This window comes from Manis pentadactyla, chromosome 12, assembly GCF_030020395.1.
Source record: "Manis pentadactyla isolate mManPen7 chromosome 12, mManPen7.hap1, whole genome shotgun sequence".
NCBI lineage: Eukaryota > Metazoa > Chordata > Mammalia > Pholidota > Manidae > Manis > Manis pentadactyla.
In genome coordinates, this window is record NC_080030.1 from 92,637,600 (window position 1) to 92,652,315 (window position 14,716).

Here is a 14,716-nt window from a genome sequence, read left to right on the forward strand (position 1 = left end):
AAAAAATCAGCTGAATATTTGTCCATTTCACAAAAGAAGATATGTGAATTGCCAAGAAGCACATGAAAAGATACTCAACATCAAACCACAGTAAGATTATTACTAAACATCTATTACACTGGGTTAAATTAAAAAGACTGGTAGCTTTACGTGTTGGAGAAGATGTGGAACAAACAACTCTTATATATGGACAGTGGGAAAGTAAATGTTATGACTTTGGGAAAGAGTTTGACAATTATTTAAACAGTTAAACATATACCTAGCAGATGGTCCATTCCTCTCCCAGAGTAATACGAGAGAAATGAAGGTGTATGTCCACACAAAAAAGCTGTGCATCAATGTTCATAGCAAGTTAATTTGTTAACAGCGAAAAACTGGAAACATCCCGAATGACCAACAAGTGAATGAATAAAGAAATTGTGGTATATCCATAATAATGGGATACTACTCAGCAATAAAAGGGGTTGAACATACATACACATAACATGGACAAATCTCAAAATAGTAATGTTGAGTGAAAGAAGCTAGAGACCTCTCCCTGCAAAAGGGTGCATACTCTATGTTTCCACTTGCTTAAAAAATTACAGAAAATGCAAACTTATCTATAGTGACTGAAAGCAGATCAGTGGTTGCCTGACGAGGAAGGAAACAAAGGGACAGAAGGAAACTTTGAGAGGTAACTGTTATGTTTACTCTCTTGATTGTGGTGATGGCTTCACGGGTGTTTCATAGGTGTGTAGTCAAAATTCATCAAACTAGACACTTCAAAGTTTGTTGGGTGTCAAACTCCATAAAGATGAAAGAATCCACAATAAGTCTTTAAAAAAGAAAAACCTCCAGTCTTTGTCGTTTCACCACCGGGAACCCTCCTCTTTAGCCCTCCTCCATCTCAAGGCTGACGCTTGTCCCTTCCCCTTTCGAGAACCCCAAAAGGTTCACAAACTTCGGACTACGCTTCCAAGTATTGCCCACTGTATTCTTGGGTGCTCAGCTTCTGCACACAAACCTCCTGCCTATCTTCCCATTAGCAGTAGTGCCCCCCCAACCCCGCCCCGACCCACCCCCTGCAGTCCACGTTCCCACTCACTCATCCACAAAGCGTCATCGGACCCTGCCGGTCTCCGATCCTGAGATACACGGCCAGGTACGGAACCACCGAATGGTGCTACCCTCGGACGGCCCACCCCCGGGCCGGCCGCTGCGTGGGACTCAACACCACCCCGCGCCCAGGTTACCTGCCACCGGCTGGCCGCGCCGCGGGCAGTTCAGCCACCGCGGCGGGATCTTGTTGTGAGCCATGTCTTGGGGCCGCGCAGAGCCGCCCCTCTACCCAGGCTTGCGGCGCCACCGCCGCCGCCTCTTCGCGATCCGCTCGGCCTCGCAGGTCCCAGGCTTCCGAATCTTCGCCGCTGTTGCCCGGTAACGTCAGGGGCTGCGCGCCACTTTCATTCAGGACCAAGTCCCTGCTGTCCGCGAGCCCACAATGCACCGCCACTTCCGCCCCCAAAGGCCCCGCCCCCTCCTTTCTGAGGTCAGAGGGGAAGAGAGAGCTCGGCGGAGGCGTCGGGAATTACGGCCACGGCGACGGGAAGGCCGGTCTCCCCTCGCCCCGCCCCGCCGAGATCCCGGCGCGCTCTTCGGACAGCTCTGCCCATGCGCAGTCACCCTGCGGGCCCGGCGGACCCCAACTTAGTTCTTCTCCCGTGTAGGCTGCAGGTGGGAGCCCCAGATTAAAGGCAGCCAAGCATTGCACGCGTGGACTGGCACGCAGCTTTCAGAAAGGCATCTTCATTTCTGATAAAAAGGGGCCTTCTCACCACTATCACAACTCAAGGAGCCTGATCGCTCTGCTGCAGCCAAACCTGGCGTCCTGGCAGGACCTGGGTTTGCTTTGGAATTTGGAAAGTTCACCCTGACGTGGATCAAGGGAACAAGCTTTGGAGAAATCTAAGGGCAAGAGATTGGAGTACCAGAAATGAGGAATTTTCTCTTTGGGGGAGCACGTCTAAGGATCCATGAAGTACCTATAATTAACCCCAAAATATTTTTTAAGAATTTTGTTTGTACGTATCTGTACAGTTTCAAACCCTGCTTGGGAGTCTCGGAGGGTCAGCGTCTCAAAGTCGCTAACTGATGAGTGTAATTGGCAAAGGCAGGAATAGCCTGATGGGAGCACCACTACCTGGGCAGGGTCTCCTTTGCCTTACCCAAAAAAAAAATGGTCTTTCCCTTCCGGTGAGGCTGGGATGGTTTGGAAACATTTTGTAAACTCGGTCCTGTAATAAGACTTTCTGTAGTTGTCAGATGAAAGTATTAAGTATAAAGCGGAATGATGGCAAATAAAGTATAATATAGCAGCTTGATTTCAAGCACCATTGCTATTTTTGAACTGCCAGCGTGTAAAGTTTGAGGGGATATATTTTAAAGGGTCAGTGGGAACTTGTGAAGTAGCTCAGCCTCTGAATGCCTGAACCTTCTCAGTAAGAGTCAGAATTCTGCCATAAATAGAAAGGGTGCAAGGCTATCTGAGAGGGCCTGGGTTAGGTCACACTCCTGGTCTGTCTACTGAAACGTGTTACTGAAAGTGTCACTCCGTGTGTGAGAGGACAAGATAAGACTGTTTGCTTACAGACCAGCAGTCTGCCTGAATGACGCCCAGTTCTCTTCTGAGCTGGCAGGGTAGATTGCATACCATGCCCAAAGTGGCAACATGTTTGATTGCCCAAATTTCCTCCAAGGATGGAAAAGGTGAGCCTGGTCCTAGGAGAATGTTTAGCTTTTCCCTTCTGGGGATCGCTCCCCTTGACAGTGTCCTCTCATAACCTGGGAGCTCAGTCCTAGACATAGGGGCAGCTTCCCGGAGGCTTCGCACTGTAGGTGGATAGCCAGACATGAGCCCGAGGGGATTGGGGACTTGGGCCAGTATTAGATGCTTGTTTATATTCTAAACTTTCCCTGTCATCTGTTCTCACTGGATGTAGGGAGGGGTATAGATGCCAGACCTGCTACTGGTTCCAGAATGGAGAAGTTGACCCTGACTTTACCCCAAAGTACATTACACTCATTAGGGTACTGAAAGATCACACCCCTTGGCACCAGGACAGTTCTGAGGAAGACCATCTAAGGACAAAAAGGCAGCACAACCCTATTTCCCAGAAATCCCCTCCAAATTCCAAGAAAACCCCACTAGCCAGAAGAATATTCCACCTCTGCTTAAACTACAGCTCTAAGACCACGCAACCAGAACCCCACCATGAGTGCTCACCTCCAGAGCGCGGCCGCACTCCCGCCCAGAGGGTGTACTCTGCTTTATTAAACTACTCTTTGCTTGTACCTGCTTGACTTGCTCGGGGAAGTGAATTCTTTCTCAATCAGAATCAAGAACCCTCCCACAGGTTGAGGTCTCGCCTCACACGCAGGGAGCTCTCCCTGGACTGGATTGCCCAACAGCAATACCACCAATGAGCTGCTGTTAGTAGCACTTAATTTTTCCACCACTAACCAGTAACGCCCTCCCCATCCTTGTGCCCGCAGATTGAGAGGACCTGTGCCTCCCCACTGCCCACAGCCAGAGGGCAGGGTAGGAGTGAGCAAGCAGTTTCTCCTTTCCAACGGGAATCCTTCCCCTGATGGGTTATTTCTGCCTGTATCATTCCTAGGTCTACATCTCTGCTATTCTGCAAGAGAAAAAAAAATAGGTGCCTTCAGAAGGGCCAACATGACCCCTCCCTGGCTTCCTGGAACCCCAAAAACCCCCCCACTCACCACGAATATGGCTTGGCTAACTCTTTCTTGGTTCTTCATGGCTGAATTCTTCCATCGAACATTCGTTTTGCACATAAGGAAGGATGTGTAAGGGTAAATAAAGAAAGATTGAATTTTCCCTGTGGGACAAAAAAGAAAGAGACCCTTTTCCCTTTCCTAAAACATTTCCTTAAGAAAATTTGTAAATCCTTCAAATAAATGTGTATAATCTTTGTAACAACTAAATAAGCCTCTTGCCTACCTTACAACCCAGAAAGGTTTTTCTTAAGAGTCTGGGATCTGTCTCTTTGTAACATGAAGGAAGGTGGTGGCCCTGCCTCCCAGTCACATGAGAATTTAGTGTAAGATGCCTCGTTTCCAAGCTGTAACTACCTGAAGTCAGAGAGTTAGAGAAAGTTTTGTTTTTCTTTCAGATACTAGCTGTAAACTGACACCAGTGGCCTCACCAGTTACCCATGAATTTAGGATGAACTATGAAAGAATGTATAATAAATGGTGCTGCCATGTCCTCTTACCTGCAGGCCAGTTATTTACTGTTTATCTTGGGAACATGTATGTAATGGATTATATGAGATTTCTCTCCTTCTCTGCAATCTCATTCGAGGATTGCCTGTGAGGCTCATCACAGTCTTCAGTGAATTCAAAAATCGCGTGAATCTCGTGCACATTCAATAATGAAACCGTTTTTCTCTTTTCTATATTTGCATTGTTGGGGAGGAAAAATTTTCTCCTACTCCTCAAGGTTCTTCCAGTTAGTCTAAGAATCGGATTGCATGAAGCAGATTAACAGGAAAAATCACAAATTTAATGAGACTCCAAAAACAGACAAAATGAGGCACACATGTCATCCTGAGCCAAGGAGAAGGGGGTAGGCGGCCAGAGCTTCAAAGGGAAAAGGAAGCACTTCCCAGGAATAGGAAAGAGTAAATGTTTGGCAAGCAAATGGTTGCAGGGCTGCATGGAAATAATAGGACATGAAGAGGACTTGAACAGACATTGTTAAATTCCTCCTTGTCTACCACTCCTAGTTCATAAGGTACTACAACTCTCTAAGGTGATAGCCCTCTTCCTGGAGCAGGTCCTCTATAAGATCCCTTTTATGCAGTTAGGGGAAAGGTCCACGTTACTGATTGGGCCTTGATTGTCTTTAGCTCCCCTAAACCTAGCCCTCCCAATTAACATAATATGCATGCCCGAGTGAGGACGTATCTTGGGGCTGTGACAGTTGAGAGGATTTTCTGGGTTGGCAGATTTTATTCCAAAATTTTTCCCTTAACAAGTGTTTATGCCTCACTGAACTATTAAAGCCTATTGCAGAAATAGCACCTCTTAAGACTAAACAAAGCTCCTTCATGCCTTGGGTGTTAGTGTCCTCCATGCATCTCTAGGATGGTGGGTAGAGGGCTGAATCTGTTTATCCTGACAGCCAGCAATCCAGCATGTGAGAAAGGATGCTGCCATCTGGCTTCCCAAAAGGTGGCAAAAGGTTAGCCAGGGCCATTCACTTTTTTGATCAGTCCGCATGTTCCCTAGCTGGCAGGGACTACGCTGGTGCCCACTGTGCCCAGATCCATTCCTCATTCTGGCGGCCCAGCACCTCCATCTCCTGCCTGTACTCTACCAACTTCAGCAGGTGAAGAAGTTCAGAGGTCACACTGGTTAATCTTGGAGCAGAGTAGGAACACTGGAATCGCATCCCACATGGAGGTCTGGGATCTAAACTCTGGCTATGGGGCAAAGGAAGATAAATTACAAATTACCCTCCATTGCTGTTTCTCTTTGAGCACCAAACGAAGCCACTGACTGGCATTTTGGATCATGTTTGTACCAAAACACAGGACTCTCTCTATATGAGAACATTTTCACAGACCCGTTCTGAGCTCCTTGAGGATAACAAACCCTGAAAACACTGAAAGGAAAAAAAAGCCAAACAGCAATCTTTGAACAGCCGAATCACACTTTTCACAGCCAGATGCTCTTTTCCAAGAGGCTTCGGCTTCACATGTACCCCCAGGACACAGGTTCAGGAAGCAGAACAATAAGTAGCCTGGGTCTCTTGTATGCTGGTACAGGTAAACTCACATGAGTTCACTGTGGGTACTCTGTGACCTCACTGTCAGCATATCAAACCGGCCAACAGCTGTTCTAATGTAAACCAAAGAGGATTTACTGCACGGCTATCTGCACAAGCTCTTTACAAGGCCTAATTAGATATTTGTAGTTTTGTATTTGTAATTTTAATAGAGGGCCCCCACATTATATACTTTCAGGACTGTTTGGGTTTATGTCCCACAAAAAAGAAATGTTGGAGTCCTAACCTTTAGTGTCTCAGAATGTGACCTTATTTGGAAATAGGGTCTTTACAGAGTAATCAAGTGAACAGTCAGTCATTAGGGTGAGCCCTAATTCAATATATCTGGTGTCTTATGACAAGGGGAATGTGAACATAGGGACAGCGTGCACAGAGGGACGATGATGTGGAGACACAGGGATAAGATGGCACTGGAGTGATGCATCTACAAACCATGGAACTTCCAGCAGACACCAGAAGCTAGAAGAAGAAGGGAAAGAGTCCCTTCAAGAGTCATCAGAGAGGGCATGGCCCTGCTTACAGCTTGATTTCAGACTTCTACCGCCAAAGTTGTGAGACAAATTTGTTGTTTTGAGCCCTTCAGTTTTGCGTACTTTTAAAAAAAACAGCTCTAGGAAACTTACACAAAAGACCCACTAAACCTGGGCCTGCCCTTGCTCCAACCCATGCTCTTGGGTTCTAAAGCTCTTGGAGCTGACATCCTCTGTACCAAAGTCCCCAACATCAATATAAATGTGGCAGGCAACTTTTCCCAAGCGCTTTTGAAGGAAAATTTACCTAGTACTCTCAGGGTTTTAGTCTCCAAAAGTTTGCTCTTACCTTAGACATTCATCCACTAATACTAAATCACTGTTTACTTTAACAGCTTAGAAGTCTTCAAAAGCAGCATCCATTAGTTATTCTTCAGGTAGCAAGTATAAGTTCAAGCATCTGCCAGCATCTCCAGAGCCCTTCCTGGCCGGGGGTTTACTGTCCCTGGTCCTGCAGTGGGCATCCATCCACCCCCCTACCCACTACACAATGCCCATAGACCCAGAGGGTCACCTTCCATCAGAGGGCTACCCCACTGTATTCGTTTCCCAGGGCTGACGTAACAAAAAGGGCTACAAACTGGGTGGCCTGAAACCACAGAAATTCATTCTTTCACAGTTCTGGAGGCTTGGAGTTGGAAATCAAGGTGTTGGCAGGGCCATCCTCCCTCCAAAACCTCTAGTGAAGGATTCTTCCTCACCTCTTCCAGCCCCTGGCAGCCTCAGATATTCCTTGATTCCAGTCTCTGCCACGGTCTACCCATGGCAGTCTTCACCCTGTTTCTGTGTTCACATGACCTTCTCCTCTCTATGTGTGGCTATGTCCAAATTTCCTTCTTCCTATGACACCAGTCATATTGGATTAGGACTCATCCCTAATCTAGTATAACCTCATTTTTAACTCAATTCTATCAGCAAAGACCCTATTTCCAAATAAGGTCACATTCGCAAGTACCAGAAGTTAGAAATTCAACCTCTCATTTGGGGCAGTTCAACCCCTAACACCCAGCCTTACCTCTGGAGGCACGCCCAGCTTTGCAGAAACACAAGCTTTTCTGAACCCCAACTATTTGGCTGCTCTCTGCTTTCCTTTCTGCAGTTTTTTAGAAAGTCAGAAACTGAGACAGGCCTTAGAAAAACTTTCTAAGTCCCTCCCTTTTTTTGTATACTGCTAGGAGCTGCAGAGAATGAAATATTACAGGCAAACTTGGAATCAGCTAGGGGCACCCCATGGACAGGAGCCAGGGGAAGACTTAAATGGATAAGTTACAGAAGCAAAAAAAAGAATTTGATTGGCTATAGTTTAAAGCCTAGCTGGCTGGCTGTGATCAGCTGTCCTTAGTGGGTTTTTTTTTGTAACCTGGGGACATGAAAGGCTTAGATTTGGATTAGTTTATGTAGGCACTTAGAACCACTTCAGTCTAAGGCCTCCTTTTTAATTACTTAAACATCAATTCCCCAACAAGGCCTCAATATGAAATAACTCCAGTTTTGGGGGTGCAACTATACACCCAACCCTGAACAGGCTCCTACATCAGAGATCTGACTCTCTGGCCACAAACCTGCATGCAAATATACTGCATCTCTTTATTTTCTATAAATCAACTTACACCTGATTCTGAATTCCTTCCTGCTATATAGGTAGTGTAGGGGAAGAAAAATAATGTTCCCTCTACCCTTCTGAGTTCTTTGCTGAGACCTCCTATAATAAAAGATAGATCAACAAGAGAAAAATAAATAGAAGTTTATAACATTATTGTTAGTTCTGAATTTCATAGGACCAACTGCTTATACCGAGAGAGCACAGACACACCAAACCACACCAGAACACGGAAGAAAAAGAAGTTATTTATTAGCAGTAAGAACACCTGCACAGGGGCTGTCAGCCTTAGATCCACTAACGGCAGCCTCAAGAATTTAGTCAACACTTTTATATTCTCTGAACTTCCTTTTGGCTAACTGTCTTAGTTTTGCTTGATTGCCTGAGACTAGTAGGTCAGTTGCTTCTTCCTGGGTTGGCTACTTTGCACCAGTTTGAAATAACCAGTGTTTGAAATAATTCTTTCAATAAAACAGTTTTGCAATAACAAGATATGGCTGTCTGCCACTTCTACTGAGGCAAGCACTAATACAGAAGCAGAAATGGCAAGTTAATTTTTAGCCCTCACAATTATGCCTCAAGAATAGATTGGAGATACCCAAAGAAACTGAGTAACTCCCCAAGCAGGCCCAAGCCACCACCTTAAATAGTATATTCAGCTAAAGACAAAAGAAAGACTTTGGGGGAGGGTGAAGGCCAGTTATGGGAAGGTCCCAGGAAAAGCATAGTAAAAGGTAAGATTCTGCAGACTTAAGTTGCTGCCATTGATGAGTTTCTTGTGATTTCAGAGTCGCTTGTCTCTTCCTGGTACCTAAGGAGAGACAGCCTCACGGATTTCCTTCATAAATGTAAACTTCCCTTATGAAAGGGTTATGTATACTCTGTTTTCAGAACTTCTCCTGTGTCTGCTGTTTCTCAAAAATAACCAGCTCAGAATAACCCTTCTGCCAAAGAGGCATGCATATTTTGGGCAACATGCTCTGCTACCCTTCAGTAGGAAATTCCAGGTCTGGCATTCTTTTTTATTGTTGTTCAGCAGCTTTATTCATAAACACCAAAAAATGGAAATAAGCAAAATATCCTTCAACAGGGCAATGGTTACACAAACTGTGTCACAGCCATACCATGGAGTACTAAGCAGTAATAAAAAGGAATAAACTATTGATTGATATTTTTTGGATGGATCTCAAGGTAATCACAATGAGTGGAAAAGGTCGCATATCATGTGATTCCATTTACACAGTCTGGCATTCTTGGACTTCCTGAGCCCACTTCTATGCCTAGAATTGTATCTTGGTTCTGTAGGGCCAAGGGCAGACAGCTCCAAGATTTGCCACTTGGGCACGCACACTACACAGAGCTGAAAACAATCAAGGCCCCAAAGCCTCTGAACTTTGACCTAAGAGCATAAAAAGGATTTAGATGAGGATTTGCTCCAGGAAGAGAGCTATCACCACAGATAACTGTATTACCTGAACTAGAGCTGATAGACAAGGCGGAATTTAGCAAAGTCTGTTAAAGTCCCTCTCGATGTCTCATTGTTTCTGTGTAATCCCACAAATCCTTGTTTACCAAACAAACGCTCTTTCATATTCCTGTCATTTGCTTCCCTTTCCTTTTGAAGTTACCAATTTATCCCCTTCCCCTTAGTTCTGGATGGCACATATACCTCATTTATCCTGTCTTAGAATCTCACATCTGTGTAGATTCCCCATGTGTACTGTTGGGGAGAAAGCATTTCTTCTACCCTTTAAGGTTCTTCTAGCTGGTTTAAGAATCAAATTGACATGACACAGATTTAACAGGAGAAAGAAAAAAAGTTTAATTACATAAATTGGGAGGCCCATAACTCCGGGGGAAAAATATGTTCCCAGCCCAGGGCAAATAACCTCTGAAGTTGAAATCAGCTAAAAGGGAGAAATAAAGTGGGAGAAACCCATTTATTGCTTACAAGCAGTCGTCTACCTCTGTTCGCCTGTGTCTCTCTCAATCCAGCTGCAAAAGGACCCCACCACACCTCGCTGGTCCCTGTGTGTGCTGGCTCCCCACCCACCTTGGAAACACCTGTTGATATGGAGATGTACTAAGGCCAGGCAAGAAATTCTGGAAATACTGCAGTTTTACTCACAAGGCCCAATAATAAAATTGAGACCCAAACAAATGACCAAGTCAGGCAGCTTTTATACATTTTAGACAAAGAAACATAAATTCCTGAGGAACTGACAGGACAAAGAAAATTAGGGTTTGGGAGCTTCAATTAGTAAGGAATTCTAAACAGCATTTGGGTTGGGGTAATAAATTAGAAAAAAGGCCACAGATGTGTTTATGCAGACTTCTCCACTCTGAATTCCCTATCTCTAGTGATAAAGATGCCTTCTGTGCTCCAGCTACAGGCCTGGTTTCAAGATGAGGGGCCATAGGGGGCCAAAGAATCCCTCTGCTTCTGCTGTTTCTCCAGTTATTTCAGTTCAAAATAATTCATACACCGAAGTGTCCCATTTTGGGGCAGCCTGCACTTAGTCCCTACAGTACATAATTAAATTTGATTTTTTCCTGTTTATCTGTCCCATGTCAAGCTAATATTAGACCAGCTAGAAAAACCTTGAAGGGTAGAAGAAAATTTTTCCTTCTCAACATTTTCAGGGGCTCAGACAACACCATCTCCAAAAAAGGTCTCTCGTCTGACCATCTGTCCCCAGAGCTTGTACTGATTCTTCGTGTGGCTCTCTCAGATCCAGCAGCTCTCCACAATTCCATGGGCACACTGTGGGGAAAGGACATCCTTTGTGAAGCTAGAAGCCGTATTTCTCAGGTCTTTTCTTTGTGGGTACATCTATAGCCATCTCTCTCTGAGGGAGCAGGGCCCCAGTGTCCAAACTCTGGAGTCCAGAATAACATCCAATACCTTCCTTCCCTAAGCAGACAGTCCCAAAGGAAAGACCAAGTAAGTACGTGTGGCTGGATAATATTCTGAAAAATTTATTTTTTAGGGTTTGGTGACAGAATGGACATATCACGAGATATCAAAGATGACTCTAGACTGTTCTAAATAGGAAGCCAAGTTTCCGGCCAACTCCCAGAATCTTCCTATTATTTCATTATAACAAAACAGCATTGAAAATATGTATATCAGGTCATTTTTCTTGAATAATAAGCTGGATGTATTTGCCTTTAAAGATAAAACTAGAATTCCAGAAAATTTCTCGGCAACTGAAAATGTGAGCGATGTGTGACCACTAGATGGAGCTAAAAGCTAGGTAATCCAGGGTTCTACTGCTTTGGTGGTAGCGAAAGTAGGTCAGGGAGCTAAACTCTTCAATTACATATGTGTGTGCCTAGTCCAAAGGTTGAATTTGGCCCCAGTTTACCAAATTCATAATAACAGGTCAGGCTAACCTGCAAGATGAATAAATAACAGTCAGTAGCAGAGTATCTCTGCTGTACAGTTATGTACGTTTCTCCACTGGAAAAAAATGAAAGATTTAAAGGAAAAATAAGTGACTGCTTTCTAAACATTTCTGTCAAGGCATGATGGTTTTCAGAGGTACAAATATCTGCTTCTGTGTGCCATAAAAAACTTACTTTTGTTCACACTAGGCAGAATATTGTCTGCCTTTTCATTTGAGAGCAATAAAACTTTGCAGTGAGTTGTGTTTTACCTTGCACAAAGTGTGCAGGGATTTTCCAGCCTGAGTTCATCCTCAGAGTTCTGTGAGGTAGACGTTGCTATGACCTCCATTTTATGGATGAGGAAACAGGCCCAGAGAGGTTCAGTAACTTAACCCAAAACCTGGCAGCCAGGACATTGCAGACACAGGCTGTGAGGTGGTGTGCGATGCTGGAATTCACCAGCAGTCAGGAAATCTTTGTTTGTAATCCGAGCTCTGCCACCCAGGAGTATTAGGTGTGGAGGGGAAAATCACCCGGAAAGGCCTGATTTTGTTTGTTTTTCCATTTGAAAAATGATTAGATGGTCGCTAAGGCAATGTGCCTTAAGTGGAAATATACTCACTCCCTGGCAATCTTGTTGAAATGCCCGTTCTGATTCAATAGGTCTGGAGTAGGCCTGAGATTGTGCGTGTCTAACAAACTCCCCAGGTGATGCCTGTGCTGCTGCCTGGAGGATCACATCGTGGAGCCTTCCTATTGTGCAAAGCCAATAACATCCACAAGGGAGAATATGTCCCCAAAGTAAGATATGGGCAGACCATATGTCTGCAACAGTGCCTGCCATTTGAGATACTCCCTGGTAGCTGTCTATTTGAAAGGAACTCTGTTGCTTGATGTTGATTTATATCTTATGCTTCTAGGTTAACTGGAGCCTTACAGGATCCCATTGGGGAATGAAATTTTGTTATTCCAGTTATCAGTCACCAACAGATCCTTATCATTTCCTTCTTAGATCAATTTTTTTATTCCTGATTGATAGACACCAGGCATCTCAGATGGAACCACTCCAGATTTCTGAGGTAACGTCTGTTATGAAGCTGATGTTTTATGTCTTTGCAAAGCAAACCATAATCTTTACCTGATTACATGCCAGGGAATAGGTAGAGCTTCTCTGTTTGCCAAATAAATAATCCCTAGATTTTTATACCCTCTGTACTGGAACACTCTTTTACTGCCTTGAAGATTCCATTTGCTAAGACGTTATGAGACTATAGCACACACTTAAGATCAATTTGTCTGATAGGTTTTGCATTTATTTTATGTAGTGCTTTACAGTTTACAACATTTTCACCTCTATTAACTATCTGCTCCTAGAAACACTTGATGAATTAGATAGGCAAGATCTCATCTTCCCCATTGCAGATGAAGAGACGAAGGCTCCAGAAATGTGACAGACAGGAACACAGCCCAGGTCTCCTGCCTCTAAATCCCAAACACATTTCACTGCACCACACTGCCTTCCTGCTCTTCCTCAGGGTTCAATGTGCATATGAATCTGTGAGCAAGGAGTGTGTCTACACTGTAGATAAAGGAAGAAGAAAGGAGAAAGTGGGATAAGCTTAGGATCACTTTTTTTAGGAGAAATGAGGAAAGAAGAGCAGTACATTGAAGCAGGTGAATGGCTAGAGAATATCTTAAGCTGCTGGTGATAGATTTCAAAACTCTGGGTTTGGATTCTACGGAAACACAACCTCACAGGTCACTGACTCATTTCTAGAATGGATATCTTAAGTCAAGCCCTAGTTTTAAGCTCAGAAAGAGCACACTCAAGTCTGGTCCATTCATTCTATTCCAATTCCTACTGAACATTACTGTGTGGGAGGAAATCAGGGTATACAAAGTTTAAGACACATTCTTGAACCACAAAAAGCTTATTCGTTAAAAGAGAGGGCTTATTATTTCTATTGTTCATGTGTTGATGTATTCAAAAATATGATTTATCACCTTGCTCTGTGCAAAATACCATCCTAGGTGGAGAACAATGGCAACAAAGAAAACAGGGCCCCTGACCTCAAGGGTTTTACTTGGCCAGTGTTAGAATACAGAATACCACTGCAAGTGCCACAGCGAGGGGCTGCCCAAGTTTCCATAGACTCACAGAGAAGGGTATCCATCCCAATCTTGAAGGATCAAGAGAATCTTCCAGGAGGAAGTGACATTTAAGCTAAGTCAAGTTAGGGAGGAGGCCTAGAAGCAATGACATGTGGTAAATGCTCAGCAACCATCTCTCTGGGGGTAGGCAAGAAGGCCCAAATTTGTAGATTTTGCCAATTAGCTTGACATAAATATTCCCACCGTGGTAGATTTGAAGCTACCAATATGACACCGCTACACACAGAATCTGGAAGAGATGTGCTTCGTAGATTCCCACAAGCAAGTACGAATCAGCTCCGGAGAAGCCCTGCCTAGACGTACAAGTACGTGCTTCTGGAGAACCACAAGCAGTCCTATGTGGCAGGAACTGTGTGGGGTCAGGGGCAGCAGGAAGGGGACAGGAGGGCAGGTAGGAAAGCTGGTGGGAAGGAAGGAAGGCTAGAAAATGACCACATGCCACTTTAAAGAGTCTGGACTTTATCCTGAGGTAAATATGGAGTCACTGAATGGTTTTAAGAGTCATCTCTGTAGATGAACGGAGACAGATGCCTGACGACAACACTTGAGCGTGAATAGTGATGAAGTAGACATAAGCGTGGCGACAGTGAATGCAGACAACAGCTACTTTGGCCTCGGGAACAATGGCAGCAAGGAGCTAAAGCAGCGACTGCTGGGAAACTGAAGCCAAAAGGTTGGATTAGAATTTTTTCTTTCTTTGTTTTTTTTTAATGTAGAAAAGCAATTTATTCTGTTATACACACTTAAACAGCTAGCCATGGAGAGTCACAGGCCTGCTGGTGAAACAGGTCACCCAAAATAGAGATGGTATCAAACTAGTAGTTAGAGACTAACTCCTAAGAAGGAAAAAAGCAACTCTTTTTTTTTTTTCAATATTTTATATTATTTTATTTTATTTTTTTTGTAGATAATTATTTTTTATTGAAGGGTAGTTGACACACACTATTACCTTACATTAGTTTCAGGTGTACAACACAGTGATTCAACATTTATATACATGATAATTCTAGGTACCAGCTATCCCCATACCAAGTTGTTACAATATTTTGACTATATCCCTTATGCTATACATTACATCCCGGTTACTTATTTATTTTACAATTGGAAGTGTGTACTTTTAGAAAAAAGCAACTCTTAACCAGGATTAATTTACTCTTAAAACAAATA

The 14,716-nt window shown here is 44.0% G+C and overlaps 1 protein-coding gene across 3 annotated transcripts in view; it reads right to left on the reverse strand.

The window, feature by feature from the left end:
- Nucleotides 1-1,525, reverse strand: part of RNGTT (RNA guanylyltransferase and 5'-phosphatase) — a 264,552-nt gene extending 263,027 nt beyond the window's left edge. For 2 of the 3 annotated variants that reach the window (XM_036912191.2, XM_036912190.2), the window contains exon 1: nt 1,236-1,525. In XM_036912191.2, coding sequence (XP_036768086.2) covers nt 1,236-1,299 — 64 coding nt within the window. In that variant the 5' untranslated portion in view covers nt 1,300-1,525. The remainder of the gene's footprint in view (nt 1-1,235) is intronic. The other variant, XM_036912189.2, reaches the window with a different exon arrangement.
- Between the last annotated feature and the right edge of the window lie 13,191 nt (nt 1,526-14,716).